Source organism: Schistocerca americana, chromosome X, assembly GCF_021461395.2.
Source record: "Schistocerca americana isolate TAMUIC-IGC-003095 chromosome X, iqSchAmer2.1, whole genome shotgun sequence".
In the NCBI taxonomy this organism is placed as follows: Eukaryota; Metazoa; Arthropoda; class Insecta; order Orthoptera; family Acrididae; genus Schistocerca; species Schistocerca americana.
This window is the reverse complement of record NC_060130.1, coordinates 570,047,593-570,062,947: the sequence shown is the minus strand read 5'-3', so window position 1 is coordinate 570,062,947 and position 15,355 is coordinate 570,047,593. Positions and strand designations below refer to the sequence as shown.

The 15,355-nt window shown below is 37.3% G+C and overlaps 1 protein-coding gene across 1 annotated transcript in view; it reads left to right on the top strand.

The window, feature by feature from the left end:
- Positions 1-14,438, top strand: part of LOC124555565 (proclotting enzyme) — a 431,375-nt gene extending 416,937 nt beyond the window's left edge. The window contains exons 9-10 of the mRNA XM_047129523.1: positions 6,387-6,544; positions 13,777-14,438. Coding sequence (XP_046985479.1) covers positions 6,387-6,544; positions 13,777-13,935 — 317 coding nt within the window. The 3' untranslated portion in view covers positions 13,936-14,438. The remainder of the gene's footprint in view (positions 1-6,386; positions 6,545-13,776) is intronic.
- The last annotated feature ends 917 nt before the right edge of the window (positions 14,439-15,355 follow it).

Genomic DNA, 15,355 nt, shown 5'->3' with positions numbered 1-15,355 from the left:
CATTGGCATCATTATCCACAATAAATTCAAATACCTCATTTTCATCACTAATGGGTTCGTCGTATCTATCATCACTACACTTACAGTCAGAAACCTCTACTACTTAGTTCTCAGTCACACTGCTTTGTACATTAAAGTCACTCATTATGTACTGCTACGTACAAAACAGCTTTCGCAATGAAATACCTTGTTTTAAATTACTCGTCTGCTGCTACTCTGCCCTCTCAGTCCACCCACTGTACGGCTGCGGCTGTGTGTACGCCGTGCGCCGGCAAGTTGTAATTCTTTCGGCGAGGTGTTTACCTCGGGTCAGCTGTGTGTACCCGCGTGCTAATTGGTTGCTTCCATGGAACCCGATCGCTGATTGGCTGCTGCACCTTCTTCAAACCCCAGCGCTGATGCGATTGCACCGCTGCACTGGAAACCGCTCTTGATTTCACTTTTCAAAGTCCACGAGTCCTATCTTCACTCGCGAAGGCACCACATGTAGCGGTTCCACCTGCTTTATTTATTTACTTTGTTGTCCTCGGTATCGACGTACTGCGTTGCTACACTGGCTGAAAAATGGGATTTGTGGATTCCGACACTGACTACTTTAACCCTTTCATGGATAAAATTCATTTTTTACAGATTTTTAAAGTATTAAGGTGATAACAGTTTCTTTTCAGTCCCATTATTATATTTTCACCACCAACATATTTTTTAAGTTCTCCATTTTTTTCACAACAGGAGGTGGGACACACATGTCCCATGAACCAACGCAAGATACCTTTTCTGCTGACTGACTGATTTCGTAATTTTATTTTTTTAGCCATAAACAGGATTTTGCAGAGAATAAAATAACTACAAATTATACATGCATGTAATATTTTTATTTGTGTACAGCCACTGTAAAAAATATTCATTATATTTCAGTTTTCATGATACATGATCAGTACTTACAAAACTTTACATGCCATGAAACTTGAAAAAACATAGTGGTACACCACAAGCAGTGCAAACAACTTTTGTTCTCTTCTCTTTAGAGCTTGTGCTGCAGAATTTGCATCGCTTCCTCGTGCCACTGTCTTTCGGTACATGTTTGCCTACGTTCACGAGCCGGACGTCATCTGGCACACTAGAGACTCCTCCCTTTGCTGGGAAGAAAGTAGGCATTGATCCCCTCTTTTTCCTGGATGAATACCCATTAATCAATTGTCTTGCTAATCTTTACAAATAATGTCTCCTGGGACACATTTGTCCCACTAATTTTATTTCGATTATAAGATAGTACGGTCGCTGAGAAGTACATTCCACACTGTATTTGCACTAAAAATGATTATTAAGTTAATAATAAGATGAATTACTTACTTCAGACATCGCTGGAAAGTGAGAAATGATGAAAACTGAAGAATGACACAAATAAGTGGCGTTGCAGCGGCCATATATACACAGCAGTCAACAAAAGTAGCATGGAGGTAAGAATAAGGGGAGATGGCGCTACGTATCCCAGCCGTACTACGTTTTGAAGCCATGGGGGCGTGGCTCGCTGTCATGACACACTGACCAAAACATTGCCAGTGTGCTATAGCGCTGCGTGTATTACAGTCGCTAATTGCACCATATACGCATGTAACGTCATCAGATTGGTTGTTTCGAAGTTTTTGTTTAAAATAAAATCTCGTAAAGGCGAAATTCTGCGTTTCTTCTGATTAAAAATAGTTTTTAATGTAACATTACGAATAGCTAGCCTTCAATGTAAACGATACAATTTTGTTAATTCAGTAATAAACGTGTATCACAAACTAAATAATAGAAACTGAAATCTAAGTTAGCTATACCCTCCCTCCAAAGCCCCATAAATACATCTCGTTTGTAATACGTACTGGGACATTTCAGTTACGTTACACTACTGGGAAACACTGTTCATTACCACCAATATTTACTGAAATACGGTACAAAGAATGGCAAATCTACACAGTGTCCTGTTTAGGCCTATACTTTACGCCAGTTAATGTAGTGTTAGCTTTTAATTTGGTACATAATGAAGACAAAGTGAGTTACTCAACACTTCGATTATCGACGATACGTACGTATTATACTGAAACGTGAACTTGAAAACTAAGAATTTAATTCTTTGAATTAACATACCTTTTGCAAATGTTTGGGGAGTGTAGGGAAAACTGATGGTACAGCATTTTCTCAGAGCCTTACTGTTGAAAGGGAGATTCGGTGTAAGTCCTCTTCTCGGAAATGCTGAGAACATATAGTGCTCCATTTAGACGCACGCCAATTCTTCCTCCTCACGGCATTCTCCCACAGAGCTTTCCGACTTTCATTTTTAGGAAATCTAAAATCATACAGGAGAAAACCACGCTATTGTACAAGTACCGATGTAGCACACGTTCATTTACAATGAAGTTGTAAAATCACACTTAACGAGACAACTTACACATAAAATGTTTTTCCCTTCGATTTCGCATCACAATCAGAACGATTCGTACATCCGAACACCACACAAGTCACCATAATAGTTCAAAATACTTCCAAAAGCAAGCGATAAGCCTATGCACACAAGCTTGCAGCAGCAATGTTTTGGTCGGATTGAGATGGCTACCCCCGGCTTCACATAGCTTCACACATGGAGGTAAGAATAAAGGGAGACGCCGTGACGTCACAGCTGTGAAGCTATGTGAAGCCGGGGGTAGCCATCTCAATCCGACCAAAACATTGCTGCTGTAAGCTTGTGTGCATAGGCTTATCGCTCGCTTTTGGAAGTATTTTGAACTATTATGGTGACTTGTGTGGTGTTCGGATGTACGAATCGTTCTGATTGTGATGCGAAATCGAAGGGAATAACATTTTATGTGTAAGTTGTCTCGTTAAGTGTGATTTTACAACTTCACTGTGAATGAACGTGTGCTACATCGGTACTTGTACTATAGCGTGGTTTTCTCCTGTATGATTTTAGATTTCCTAAAAATGAAAGTCGGAAAGCTCTGTGGGAGAATGCCGTGAGGAGGAAGAATTGGCGTGCGTCTAAATGGAGCACTATGTGTTCTCAGAATTTCCGAGAAGAGGACTTAGACCGAATCTCCCTTTCAACAGTAAGGCTCTGAGAAAATGCTGTACCATCAGTTTTCCCTACACACCCAAAACATTTGCAAAAGGTATGTTAATTCAAAGAATTAAATTCTTAGTTTTCAAGTTCACGTTTCAGTATAATACGCACGTATCGTCGATAATCGAAGTGTTGAGTAACTCACTTTGTCTTCATCATGTACCAAATTAAAAGCTAACACTACATTAACTGGCGTAAAGTATAGGCCTAAACAGGACACTGTGTAGATTTGCCATTCTTTGTACCGTATTTCAGTAAATATTGGTGGTAATGAACAGTGTTTCCCAGTAGTGTAACGTAACTGAAATGTCCCAGTACGTATTACAAACAAGATGTATTTATGGGGCTTTGGAGGGAGGGTATAGCTAACTTAGTTTTCAGTTTCTATTATTTAGTTTGTGATACACGTTTATTACTGAATTAACAAAATTGTATCGTTTACATTGAAGGCTAGCTATTCATAATATTACATTAAAAACTATTTTTAATCAGAAGAAATGCAGAATTTCGCCTTTACGAGATTTTATTTTAAACAAAAACTTTGAAACAACCAATCTGATGACGTTACATGCGTATATGGTGCAATTAGCGACTGTAATACACGCAGCGCTATAGCACACTGGCAATGTTTTGGTCAGAGTGTCATGGCAGCGAGCCACGCCCCCATGGCTTCAAAACGTAGTACGGCTGGGATACGTAGCGCCATCTCCCCTTATTCTTACCTCCATGGCTTCACAGCTGTGACGTCACGGCGTCTCCCTCTATTCTTACCTCCATGAAAAGTAGTCACATCTTCTCTATTGCCTTTGCAGTGCAGTCCCAATTTTTTTCTTAGGTTCAGTACAGTCGTCCCTAGATGGCAGCACCGTGCAGAGCTGGGTAACATATATCCCGACACTCGAACTGGCGCTCGAAGTTAGTGGGACATACATGACCAATCAACCACGAAAGGGTTAAATGATGTAGCCGACCCCCAAAGAAAACACAGTTATATGGCCAGGGCACTACTGTTTAACTTTTGATTAGCCTCATTAATAGCTAGCAGGCGAAACTCCACATACTGCTACGATAGTTTACTGCTGAACAGCTACAAGCAGTAAAACTTAACCACAAAGTTCACAGTTCTTGAAGAATAACCAGGCACGTATGAAGCAGACACTGTCACTGTTTTTACCCACGGCCTAATTGTTTAACACTTGTTCCACAGTTAATTTGAAGCATTGTTGTTGTTATAACCAGCACAGGTTACTCGTCTGAAACTTGGCCGTGGACGGACTGTCTCGTGACAAAAAATTGGGCCTTTAGATATCATCACAGTAATAGGTGCTGAAACTACACTTTGTTCGATGTTAAATTTACAGAAATTACAATTACAGATTAACCCATCAAATTAACTGAATACACCGAAAAATTGCGTCTTTTTAACAGTTTCTTCTACTACGAAGTTTAGGACGAATCATTTGTTTAAATCATGAAATTAACGAATACATTTACGCAAACAATACTTTTGCAAAACTGTTGGTTACTTTGGAATTAATGAAGGGCTGGTTTCGCTAACATGTTTTAGAATAGAGCCAAAGAGATACTTTAAGATTACTAGCATTTCGTCTTCCAAATGTTTATAATTATTACAGGAATTTACATTTGTTTATATGTCAACAATAGAATTTAAGTTGCGAAACAATCACTGATTTCTCCCTATGATGAAAGTTACTAACTAGGGATAACCAAAATAAATTAGAAAATCATATACATAAAACTAAACACAAAATTAGTTCTGGTGTTATTTACTTTAAAACTGAGGGCCAATCTTTCTCTTTTACGGAAATGGAAATTATATTCAGGTATGTTAATGATAATAAGTTAAAAGTAACATGACGAATTTAAGGAGGGAGATGGCAAAACAAGAGAGGAATTACAATTGTCCCAGCTTACCTCGTCACACATTGGTAATTAATTACTGGAATTAAGAACTGTCAAATATCTAGCAGTAATCATCCAATACAGTTTAAAGCAGAATGACCACACAGAACTAATTATATGAGATGCAAATGCATGACTCTTTGAGAGACCCCCAGATAATGTAATTCATCTGTGAAGAAAGTTTCTTGCAGAACTCTCAAGTGGCTAATTCTTTTAGTCCTGCCCATCAGGATTATACCATTTCCAGTTAGGGCTAATAAAAGAGACACAAATTATTGAAAGTATGCTTATGCGTTTCAGCCGCATGGAGACGCTTATTATAAGATTTCAGTTGAAGTACTGATTGTGCACATTCTAAGAAGAAGAAGGCTACATATTATTTTGTCCTGGATGATCTCACAAAATGATAATAAAAACAAGTATATTTAAGATTATAAAGAAACTTAGTAACACAAGAAAGGAACATGAGGGATTAACATGTGAATGACAAGATAATTGGAGACATACTGACAGTAAGACTTCCCATTTGTGATTCATGAATCAATTAAGAATAGTTTTGCTGTGTGTAAATGATACGGATGTAATCTGGGTTGGATCGGAAGAAACAATAGAAAAGAAAGAGAAATTTGGTGGAGTATTGCATGCAGCGTGCAAGGATGAGGAAATGTTCAGACCAGGGCTATTGTAGAACTGCAAGTTGATTAATGAAACAATTCTTATCAGTGCATTTCAGAGGAACTGGTGATGGGAAGTGATGAACCAGGCAGGTCAGTGGTCATGCACATGTAGAATGTTTCAGCAAAGATACTAAATACTGTTGTTGCTTTCACCAGTAGCCCTACTAGAGATGGAGTTTGAGATACTTCACTCAGGACTCAATATATAAAAGTTTTGTGTCAACGGAAGCGTCAGGTTCCACCCGTCTGCTTTGACCCATGATGTCATCAATATGGTGGAAATGTCTATTCTAAGCGTCTCCAATATGGTGCCTATGATATCACTACATATACACGGCAACAAACGCGAAAATACGTATAAGTAAGCCAATAACACCTCACTCCAAAACTACAATACGGGTTAATTGCGGGAAATTAGGGGTTTTAGGGAGGGGGACAAGCTAAATATAACAGTAAAAGAAACCCACCACGATCCCAAAACACATAAGATGACGAACAAAACAAAAATAAAAATAAAAAAATTACAAAATTTATTCTTTCCTTATATTATTTAATTAGAATATGTGCTAGCTAATCTTTCTTGTATTATCTTGGAGTTGTTCAACAAAGACTGTATGGGACTATATCATTTCAGAAAAACAGGGTATAGACTTGAAAGTAACCTAACTGAAGCATTTTTGTTATAGGTTCCCGACTGAGACCAAAGACACTTCAAGCAGTTGATGTTCCTGTTATTGACAACAGATTATGTGAACGGTGGCACAAGTCAAATGGAATCAATGTTGTGATTTATGATGAGATGATGTGTGCTGGATATAGAGGAGGTGGTAAAGATTCCTGTCAGGTAATGGAACTTTTACTCTTTTTGCTCTCACGTGTGCAAGAGTTGGAAGTAATATAACTTATTAATATACAAGGTGTTTCAAAATTACACCAAAGAACTTCAAAGGGATTTGTGTTCAGAAATCCAACGACACTACAGAGCATTGAAGTTGTAGGCATCATCCCCTTTGTATGTATATATGTGCAGGGTGATTCTGTGATAATGTTACAGACTTTCAGAGATGATGGAGAATGATAAATGTATCAATCTGAGGCGAAGGACCTTGTTCCGGAAACAAACAAGTCAAAAGTTATAAGCGAAAATTGTTTGGAAAGCTCTGACAGTGGAATACACAGACTGGCACTGTTCTTGCTAAGATTATAGGGTCGGAAACTTTCAGAGGTGGCAGTATGGACCAAAAATGTACAGTAAGCATGGGCTCTAAAATGTGTACCTGAGCAGCTATGGGCACTTGTTCATCTTCATTACTGTGTTGAACAAGTGTTCATAGCTCTTAAGGTATGCATTTTAGAGCCCATGTTTACTGGACTTTTTTCTTGTTTTGGTCCATACTACAACCTCTGAAAGTTGCCAACTCTACAGTCTTAGCAACAACAGTACCAGTGATGACATGGCTGACTATGGTTGACATTTCTAGACATGGGTTCCTATTCTCATTTTCTTTCTCAAGACACCTTCTACATCGCTCAAATTTTGTCAGTGTAATTTTGAAACACATTAATTTAAAAGCTGTTACTGCATATTATTTTATTGTTGTTAGAAGTAGTTTACTTGTAATGAAATTGAAATAGATAGTTCCTCTGAGCTAGTATGGGTAGAGCTTATGCTAGACAACCAGAATCAACTGATTATAGGTCCCTTGAGTGCTTTCTCTGAAAATTATTGTGAACAATTAATTTAGGAGCCCATTCAAACTATAAATGGTTGTGAAAACATATTTTATCTCTTAGAAAAAATTAATCCTGAGCAAATAGGGAACATCAAGATGGATATGGGGTTAGTGACCTCAGTGTCATTGTAGTAAGACTTAACACTTTAACATCCAAATGTACCAAATAAAACTGCAAAATGTATCTATTTAAATAATAATAATAATAAACCAGATAAAAATTCGGTTGATGTCTTCCTAAGAGGCAGTCTCCACTCCTTCCCAGCTGACTGTAGCTTAAATTCAAAGAAATGTTAGTGATGGCACTTGAGGGTTAGACAGGGTGTTCAGAAATTGCTGTTAAAAACTTCTAGTGCTTTTAGAGGGGAGTGAGTACATAATATTTGAAATAGGAACCCAAGTCTGGAAATGTACTGTTTCCATTCTACAACAATTTCAATTCAGATGTTCAACTCATCCTCTTCTGCTTGAGACATTGAATTAGGTGTGATGCAGTACAGTTATTAGGAAACAATTTTAATGGTAACATAATGAAACATCCATTTATCACTTAAGCACGTCTGTTTGTATTAACACTGAAACATAACATGTTTACATTATTCTGAAACAAAAAGAAATTAGCATACTGTATGTACAGAACAGTACTGATGCATTACAACAGTGGCTCAATGTGGCAACCAGCAACATTGTTACAGATGTCTTACCTATGAAGCATGTTCTGCTATACACTGTTCGTCGCACGTGGTGTCTCTTCAGCTTCTAGTGCAGTGGCCAAAATTCATGCCAGCAGATCTTCCTCTGTCTCTACAGGTGTCTTGTAAATTAAACTTTGCACATGGCCTCACAAGAAGTAGTCCATAGGAGTGAAATTGGGTGATTGCTGTGGCCATGTGGTTGGAGCACCTTGGCCTATCCTTCTTTCACCATATCATATGTTGAGATGTCTCTGAACAACATGTAAGAAGTGAGATGGTGCACCATCATGCTGAACCACATTTCCTGACAAATATTCAGTGGCACATATTCCAAGAAAGGGTTCAATACATTTTATAGGAAGATCAAGCATGCAGGACCAGTTAGCTTAGGTGGAAGGAGTTACGGCACAATCACATTACTGTCTGGAATACCTACCCACACATTAATACCAAACTGCTGCTGAAGCCCCTGAACATGTTTGACATGAGGGTTTTCGTCTGTCCATAAATGGCTGTTTTGCAAATTCAGAACACAGTCCCTACTGAACTTACATTCATCAGTGATAGAACTTGGCACAGAAACAGGAGTGTGTCAATGCAGTGGTAAAGGAACCACATGCCATAGGCAACACATTGTGGAAAATTGACTGAACCCATAGCGTGTACTCTTTGTAAGTGGTTTGGATGTAATTGTTGCTCACGCAGAATGTATGAGATGATATTGTGAGTAGCACCCATTGCACATGCAATTGTTTGCATGCTCATTGACGAGTTCTTTTCAATGTGGTGTGGTACATCTTCAAATCTAGTCATGTGGCATTGCCGTGAGCACCACGGTGTTGCCTCCTCATGGTGGACGTACCTGTTTCTTGGATCCACTGTGTAACTTGGGCAAAAAGTTTGTGCAATGGTGTGCTACATTTCCAAAAATGATCATGATACATCCAACTAGCAACTCTTCTGTTACGTAGAGTTTTCCCAAACACAAGGAGCATGCCTGTGTATTCCAAAAACATGAACTGAACCATGTTAACTAAATCAGAGCTGCACTAGCAGTGGATAGGTCTCACAGCAAGGCTGACATTAAGTGACCTCAGGTGACAGTTTGATGCAGTACATATCATCCTGTCTACCCTGTTGCATACGTGGATAAGCAACTCTGAGACTTTCTCTTTCCCTCAGCAGATATGGATGCATTACATGTCTGAATTGAACCCATTGTACATGGGTTTGTATTCAAAATATTATATACTCACTCCCCTTTACAAGTCCTAGAAAATTATCACAGAATTTCCAAACACCTTGAATACCAAATAGATTAATAAGAGAGGGTACACATCCCCCATGCTACACAAAACAGATCAAAACACTGTTGCAAAAGCTCAAAAGACATAAAAGAACACCAAATCCCCACAATTGTTAATGTTTTAATGAAGCTCAAAATTTAATGCGAATGCTTTTAATAGTTTCCACAGCTAAACTCTTTCTCAAACTCTGGCAGAAAATACAAAGAGATTGTGGTCATACATAAAGTACACCACCAACATGATGCAATCAATACCTTCACTGCTTGATAGCAATTATAATGTTACTGATGAAAATGCCACTAAAGAAGTGATACTAAACATAGTTTTTCGAAATTCATTCACCAGTGAAAATGAACTAAATATTTCAGAATTTGAATCAAGAACAGTTGTCAACAGGAATAACTTAGAAGTAGCTATCCTCAGAGTAGTGAAGCAGGTTAAATCACTAATTAAAGACAAGCCCTCCAGTCCAGATTGTACACCAGTCAATTTATTTTGAAATATGCTGACACAAAGTTCCATACTTAGCAATCATATCCAACAGCTTGCTCAACAAAAGATCCATACCTAAAGACTGGAAAATTGCAGGAGTCACACCAAAACTCAAGATAGATAATTGGAGTAATCCGTTATGTCACAGACTCATATCGCTCACATCAATTAGAAGTAGGATTCTGGAACATGTAGTGTGTTTGATCATTATGAATTACCTCACAGAAAATGATTTATTGGCAAATAGTCTGTGCGGATTCAGAAAATACCATTTTTGTGAAACATAACTAACTCGTTAGTCTCACAAACTAATGAGTGCTTCAAACAGGGGATCTCAGATTGATTCCATATTTCAATTTTACTCAGTGCTTTTGACACTGTTTGTTACACAACTGGACTTTTGATTTCCTTCCAGAAAGGTGACTGTTTATATTAATTGAGGAAATGTCATCAAGTAACACAGAAGTAATATTTGGGGTCCCCCAAGGACATATTATACACCCTCTACTGTTTCTAATCGACAGAAATGATTTAGGAGACAATCTGAACTGCCCTCATATATTGTTTGCAGATTATGGTGTCATTTACTGTTTAGTAAAGTCATTAGATGACCAGAACCAACTGAAATATGACTTACACGAGATATCTGTATGGTGCTAAAAATGGCTATTGACTCTAAATAATGAAAGGTGTGAAATCATCCATATGAGTTCTAAAAGGAATCCATTAAATTTTGATTACACAATAAACCACACAAATCTAAAGGCTGTAAATTGATCTAAATACTTAGGGATTAAAATTATGTATAACTTAACTTGGAAGAATCACATAGATAATGTTGTGAGGAAAGCTAAACAAAAGAGACTGCCTACACTATGTTTGTCCCTCCTCGTTTGGATTATTGCTGCTCATTGTGGTATCTACATCACATAGGATTGATGTTGGACATCAAAAACGTTCAGAGAAGTGCAGCTCATTTTGTATTAATAAAAAATTTGAGAGAGAATGTCACAGATATGATATGCAAGCTAGAGGTGGCAATCCTTAAAACAAAGGCAATTTCATTGCAGCAGGATCTTTTCATGAAATTTCAATCACGAACTTTCTCCTCTGAATGCAAAAATGTTTTGTTGGCACTCACCCAAGGGCATATGTATACAGCAGTGTGTGTGGGGGGGGGGGGGGGGAGGGTCTATACTTGGGGGTATGGGGTATTTTTAATATTTTGGAAGACAAATTATGATTTGTAAGTAACCATAAAAAAGTTTCAGTTCTGACCCTGTTAAAAATCTGTGTGATGCTGACTTGCTACCAGAACCAAAAATAGAAACAAATTAGTGGTTTACAAAATAACTTGAACTTCTGATCATTGCTCATTTTGAGCCAGCTTTGTTAGGAAGAAGGAACATGAAGAAAGATGCAAAATGGAAGAATACTGTTTTGATAACATACAGCATAAGGAAAAATGATTGCCAGACAGTACTTAGAGGTACAACAATTCCACAACATTTCATGCAACATCAGGGATGTCCAAAGATAGGGTACCTAAAGGAACAAGATATTGAGAAAAACAATCAGTTAGTAACTAACCACAAGCTGCATAAACTTAATCCAAAAAAGTTCATTGCAATAACGGAGGAAAAAAATTCAAATGTGGCTAAAGTATGTTTTGATATAAAACAGAATCAGCCAACACCAAAACTCTCTGAATGTGAAGTATGCTATCCGAGACAGGTTTAGCTACACAATCTGTGTATTATGATTCATTCCTGAGCAAGGATTGCTATTTATACTTGGATTGAAAGGATGCAACCAAGCAGCCTCTGCTCTAGTGGACTTTTTCAGAAACTTAAGGCAGCTAGGAAATGTACCAAATGAAACTGATTTATTTTCTGATTCCTGTACCAATCAAAATATAAATAAACTAATCATGTGCACACTGATGGCCTTCATGGAAGAAAGCAGAAAATTTAATAAGCTGGTACATTATTGTCTATCATTGGTCACAGCTATAGGCCCTAATCCCGACCTAGTATTTGGTAGAGTGGATAAAGACCAGCAGAAAAAAGATGCTATTATTTCACTGACTGAATGCTTTAAAGCACTGGAGTAACATAGCATCATCAAAATACTAAATAAAGATTGGGAAGCAAAGAATCTGAAGTCCAATGCTCTAAAAGCCCTACAATCTAAGATGCCTTCCACAATAACTGTTCAATGAGTGATGGCATATGAAAAGTCTAAGAAGAAGGTATTTTTGTCAGTATCAGTTACTTATAATGGGAGTCCAGGAACTGCAGCCAGGAAGTGGGGAAAACAGCCACCCTGGAAAACAAGAACGTGGTCAGCAAGGAAAAGAAAAAAATGTGCCTTAAAACTTAAGAGGCATTTTAATGTGCCAAAAGGAGCAGAAGGGTTTTATAAGGTCACTGTTAAAAGTGGTCAATAGATTTCCAGTTTAGTACTGCTGTAGCCAGTATTTTATGTTGTATTTAAATTGTGTTTTGCATTTCTGTCTATCAATCAGTTATGGAAAAGTACAAGACTAAAGTGCTATATTGTAGTACATTATTGAATTTATACATACACAAAAGGAACAATAAAGTAGCTTTCTTTACTTAATGCTGAAGATAAAAAAGAAATTGTAGAAAAATCAGTTTCAATATATATATTCACAAAACTTTTAACTTACATCTTTGCATTTATTGACTTTTGCAAAAAAACCTTGGAAACATTTTCCCTCTGCTCTGAAGTAAACAATGAAAATTTTAGAAAAGTCAAACATCCAATTAGAATCATGCCTATAAAATCTGTGTAAATACACTGGACTCGCATTCGGGAGGACGACGGTTCAATCCCGCGTCCGGCCATCCTGATTTAGGTTTTCCGTGGTTTCCCTAGATCACTCCAGGCAAATGCCGGGATGGTTCCTTTCAAAGGGCACGGCCGACTTCCTTCCCTATCCTTCCCTAATCCGAGCTTGTGCTCCGTCTCTAATGACCTCGTTGTCGACGGGACGTTAAACACCAATATCCTCCTCCTCCTCCTCTGTGTAAATGTTAAATTATCTCATTTATTTAATCAGTAATGTGCTATGATATTTTTAAAAAATGCGTTTCCTCAGAAATTTAATTTTTTGCATTTATCAGGTTTTGAAAAGAAGCTCCTCAGTTGTTCATTGTAGAGTGGTGATGTAGGTGTAGATTATTTTATATAAAAACTATTTCTTTATTAGTAACAATATCGTGAAATGGAAAGTTGCAACTTACCAAATAGTCGAGATGCTGAGTCACAGATAGGCACAACAAAATGACTGTCACAAATATAGCTTCCGGCCAGTAAGGCTTTTGTCAAAATTAGACAACAAACACGCACATACACACTCACACAAATGCAACTCACACTGGATACACACGACTGCAGTCTCGATTGTGTATGTTTGTGTTTATCGTCTAATTTTGACAAAGGCCTTATTGGCCAAGAGCTATATTTGTGACAGTCTTTTTGTTGTGCCTATCTGCAACTCAGCATCTCCACTACATGGTAAGTAGCAACTTTCCTTTTCACGATACTGTTACATTCTGTCCTGGATTTTCCACTGTTTGACTTTTTTAGTAAGGCATTTTGTTCCCTAACAGAATGCCCTTCACCTCTCTCAATTCTAAAACACATATAGTTGAATATAGAAAACAAAAGGAATGTTTTACATTTTAACTTTTACAAATACAAGTAGTTGCATCTTGTATTGAAGTTTAAGCAGTAAATTGGTTCTTACTTTTCCTCCAATGAAAGGCACTTTATTGGTAGATGGAGAAATGAAGCTGACATTATCAACTTTTTTTGGAACAGGGTGATTCTGGAGGGCCATTAATGCTGGAAAAAGCTGGAAGATGGTATCTGATTGGTATTGTCTCAGCTGGATATTCATGTGCCCAGAGAGGTCAACCTGGAATTTATCATCGTGTTGCAGAGACAGTGGACTGGATATCATACATCATTAATTCATAACTGATGGAACAGCTATGCAAAAGAGTATGAAGATTTAACAAGTTCCTCACTAGTGTTGGTGACCTGAGTATGTGTGTGTTGAAGGATATTCACTGAATTAAGCAAGAGACATCTTACAACGAAATGACTGTAAATGTAGACAGCATCTGCCTTGTATGACACATGGATGTCATAATGTAGTTCACTAACTTCAGGGTTTTCTCTTAAGTGAACATATGATATTAACATGGACGATTATACACAAGTTAGATTTAAATTAGTGATGTCTCTCAGTCATGTGTTATTTATGTTGGCTGTGCCTAATATTTCACAAATATTGTGGTGAACATAAATACTTCCACAACTTTTGTGGGATACATTTTTATTTGTGTTTACCATACTCATAAAAGTCATAAATTAATCTCTTTTCTTCATATTCAGCGAGAGGCTTGAAGCCTATTCTGAATCAAAATGAAACATTAATATAAGCTGTAATAATAATAATTATTTATGTTTTATGTACATCTGCCATTGTAAATTTACTTTCATACCAAATACGATTATATTTTCATAGGTATTGAGTTATGTACTTTGTATTGTGAATATAAAATCATGTTTTTCATATTTGTAGTGTAATTCTTTCACTCATCAAATTCATGTAGTTAAAACATCCTACACCTACTCCAGATTGAACCATGAGTGTCACAAAACTGGATACACACAAGGAGTTTCACAGAATACTGGCAACGTGATGAGGTCATTATTATCAAAATGAGTGAAAGTAAACCAAAGAATACTCATACCTGTATAAATCATTACTCGTCAAACAGATGAAATACTGAGCAGCAGACAGGCAGTAGACAGATATGTTGACAAGGACCACAAACTGGAATGTGTGTTCAAATGGTTCAAATGGCTCGGAGCACTATGGGACTCAACTGCCGTGGTCATAAGTCCTCTAGAACTTAGAACTACTTAAACCTAACTAACCTAAGGACATCACACATATCCATGCCCGAGGCAGGAGTCGAACCTGCGACCGTAGCGGTCGTGCGGTTCAAGACTGTAGCGCCTTTAACCGCTCGGTCGCGTGGTTGATTCTGCCAACTGGCCATTGCGTTCTTTAGAGTCATGAAAAATACTGTCTTAATGTGATTGGTGTTGGAAAAAAAATGTACTTTATTTTTCTTTTTACATACATCGAAATATATTTTAATGTTTGAATTTTATTCTTCTTAACAGGTAGTTACAAAATCGAATAAAAGTATCTTACTCTATTATTTAACAACAAATTTCTAACAGATATAATTCTCGCTTTACACTTTGTCTACATTTATTTCACAGGGCATATTACTTCTGCAGCACTTTCTGTATCATTTTCAGGTTATTTATTAGATGTGTTGTTCTTGTTATGTATACACAAATTTTACTCATCCTATTC